This window comes from Mytilus californianus, unplaced genomic scaffold, assembly GCF_021869535.1.
Source record: "Mytilus californianus isolate M0D057914Y unplaced genomic scaffold, xbMytCali1.0.p SCAF_9, whole genome shotgun sequence".
Classification (NCBI taxonomy): Eukaryota; Metazoa; Mollusca; class Bivalvia; order Mytilida; family Mytilidae; genus Mytilus; species Mytilus californianus.
The window spans coordinates 20151676-20155409 of NW_026262745.1; the positions used below are offsets into that span (position 1 = coordinate 20151676).

A 3734-nucleotide genomic window follows, 5' to 3' on the forward strand; every position below is an offset into this window, starting at 1 on the left:
CGGAGTTCGATATTTTTGTTATTTTACTTCATAACAAAAGTTAAAATACCAAAGTGATGTATATGTAATAAAAAACTCTTAAACAACATGGAGAGGTTCCCCAAAAATGAAAATGTAATGAATAAATTTAATATATTGGTTAAGTTAAAGTTTAGTCTCATCAAATATTCAAAAAATTAATATTAGAAAAATAATTGCAAAACTATGTGTTACAACAGATGGTTTTTAATATTATTAATTTGAGAATATTTTTGTTGTTTACATGTTACATTACCAACTGGGCAGTGTCTTTCTACAAATCTTTCTCCTGAGCGAATACCTGATACATGTGATATTTGATATCATTTATTTATAAAATAAACCTTCGTAAAAAAGATAACAACAGTCAATGTAAAAATTTTGATTATCCAAAACATAAATAGTTTTATTGCTAAATCATTGCATTCCAATCCAATTTGACGGAAAAAAATCGTTCATATCTTCACTGAAATCTGTGCTAAGATCAGTGTTTGGTTTCACTACATCATTGTAATAAATAGTAATTCCTTGATTTAACCAGGCCGACCACCATCCAAATGAACCAACCGTTATGATTGTATGATTACACTTTGACAAAGCACACATGTCGACATCACGTTCATGAGCATCTACGTTCATGACGTCACTTCCGTGAATGTGATTATTTCTCCAGTTTATATCTACTTTGTTCGGTGCCGTAAAAACAAGAAATAAACAATTTTTAAATTTCGATCGGAATAACTGAAATGCTTTATACAAATACGATTTAGTAGCCACTTTATAACCAAATGCAATTTTTCCAGGTTTAAGATAATCTCCTCGGCGAATATGTACGCCTATAATTTGCAAATTATTTGAAACATTGCTGTGTTGGATATATTCGTTAGTATAGTTATTGATAATAGCTTGAGCTTTATCCTGCACTTCTTGTTTAAAAACAAATTGCCTTCTTATTTCCTTTTCAACCTCTTTGAAATACTTCCAGGATTGTAGATATGCTTTTAATGTTGTATTTTTCCTGTTATCAAACTGCACGGTTTCAATGTCATATGCGCATGCTCTTTTTTCATAGACTAACCTTGAACTGTTACAAAACTCAAACGCTGAGTTAATAGATAAAGCATGTAAATTTGGAAATACTGTCTTAATATGATCATCAGTGTCTACAACCAACACCATACCCTTGCTTTTTGCAATCCCGTAAACGGATGAATATATGAACATTAAGTTGCCAAGGCCTCCTCTAAAATATGGACATATGTAACCAGGTGGTTTATAAAACAGGTAATGGTGTGTGAATATCAGCAAAGAAAATAATACTGCACAGGATACAACTGAAATTAAGTTACAACTATTATTATATTATATTATATTACAGCACATTTCAAAGCTCATTGAATTATGCAATCATGGTAAGAAAATGGTTTCTTCACGACATTATGATAGAAATTTTTAAAGCTACTCTAGGCAAGTCCTACGTCTGGCGTATGATTGTCCGTTGAAAAGCGAATTTTACAAAAATGCAAAAGCATATGTTGTCAATAAATTCAAGCATCCTAATGGTGTCAGTTTAATAGAATTGATTGAATTAAAGTGTTCTGGACAGAGATTATATTTCATATTTCCTACAATAATGTATACATAAACATTAAAACTTGACTTTGTTCTTGATATTATATACTTTGCTTTTAAGTGACAATGGTTGCTTCATTTTGTTTCATGTGGTCGGATTTTTGGCATTTTCATATGTACTTGATTTTACACTAATAAGATGTGAGTCATTAGAAGAGATTAAATTGTTCCGCGTGCAGACAAAGTGCCCGGAATTTTCCAAAATGCCTGGAAGTGCTTTTGTTACAGTTTTTCTGCTTTGTATCGATGACTTAAGCCTTTTCAACTGATGTTTACAGTTTGTTCTTATGTTGTACTGTTTCACCACTTTCATAGGTCGGGGTGGGGATGGGTGTCGCATTGAAACATGTTTAACCCTGTCATATTATTGATGTGAATGTCTCATCTTATGAGCTTGTAGTTCAGTCGTTGTCGTTGCTTCATGCCCGTCGTATTTGTTTTTCTAAATTGTTTTGTTCAAAATATAGCCGATAGCTTTCTCAGTTGAATTGTTTCACATTTTTTATGTCGGGGCCTTTTAAATGCGACTATACGATGTGGGTTTGCTGAAGACCGTACGGTCGCCTATAATTACTGACAGGTTATGAAGTTTTGGACAATGTTTTTTACCTAATGTTACTAGTAGCTATAGCTTGGATCTAGGAATATCTGCATAGATTTTTATATGTAGATGGTGTTCGGTTTTTTTTGGCACAAGTATCAAACATGATAATTTTAATGACCAGCATATGAGATTTATTTCCATTTTTGAATTAGCGATACGACTGATATGGAATAATGTGCATTTGAACTTGGTACATGTGGATATCTCAACTTACATAAATAGTATGCCAAATCAGTGACTGTGACGTGTGTTTATTTCTAATTTTTTGTGTGTGTAAATTACTTATCAAAATAACCAATACCAGATATATTTCACATGTTAATAAGATCCTACTAAATTTCTTCTTCCTTTTTATTTCTTTCACCTTTAATATAATTTCAGTAATGACTATATTAGAACACAGGCTGACATGATGTACACGCATTATTGATTAAATCATTTACTGTGTAATAATTTGTATTTTAAAAAATCGAATAATAATGATATTAAACCAGATTACCAAAGTGTTTAAATTTAATCAATGTCATACAAAAAATTATTCAGATTATTTTATTGATGGATTTGAAATTTCTTTCACAGATAGTGACTATGTAAGGAACATTCTTTCTGATGATCCTTATGACATAGTCGTCAACCATTTTAAATGAAATATAAAGGATCACATTACAGTAAGCCTTAATCCACCAATTTGAAATCTAACATTTACATTTAAAGATTCTGTCAAAGACTTTTCCAGGAAATAAGCAGAACGGTACATTTAAAAATCGCAGTTACTCTTTCTAAATAGGTTGAAGCAATGACATCATTAAAACAATGATCGATTAAAAGTTTACCAAATACTTTAAAAGTCATGCAATATCTATTCTTAAAATAAACAAATGTTACTTATGTTACTAAACATTTGTTTACCTCAATGATTTATGATCTCGCATACCCCATAAAATAATTTTCGTGCGTATTACATCAACTGCTTGATAAGGGATAAGGTATGTTCAATTCACCTGACAATCCAAAAACTCAATGCACCTGGGAAATCATTAAGTGTGTTTTATGTATCTTCCTTTCCAAAAGTGTAGACATACCCTTCACAATGTTGTATACCCATTATATGATTATTGAAGAAGTTAATTTCATCTATTGTTAAATACACACCTTTCCTTTTAGTAGAAGGACACGACACTCGCATTGTTCAATGTAACCTACAAAAAAGGCAAAATATAGACAGAAAGTGTGTCGTCATGGTAGTTTTTCTCATTTAGTTGTATTGGCTTTATCAAGGCAATTAATTGTCTCGTTTAGTTTTCGGGGAAAAGGTTTTGTCAAATACATGAAATTCGAAGTATACACAAATACTCATAATAGAAGTTCAGCATAATACTATCATTGTCAAAAGATATGCTCTTTGATAAAAACAGGTTCACGACAAAAGAGACGATTCTATGTTTCTTTTTGTTAATTTTTTTAGATGGTGAGGTTCCTT

At 31.1% G+C, this 3734-nt stretch overlaps 1 protein-coding gene across 1 annotated transcript; it reads right to left on the reverse strand.

Moving 5' to 3' along the window:
• Positions 1-435: 435 nt before the first annotated feature.
• On the reverse strand, positions 436-3359 carry LOC127715806 (galactoside 2-alpha-L-fucosyltransferase Sec1-like). Its single transcript, XM_052221944.1, has 2 exons — positions 3337-3359; positions 436-1036 (listed from the first exon to the last, which is right to left on the reverse strand). The coding sequence occupies exons 1-2, from the start codon at positions 3357-3359 to the stop codon at positions 436-438; spliced, it is 624 nt and encodes a 207-aa protein (XP_052077904.1).
• Positions 3360-3734: the final 375 nt, after the last annotated feature.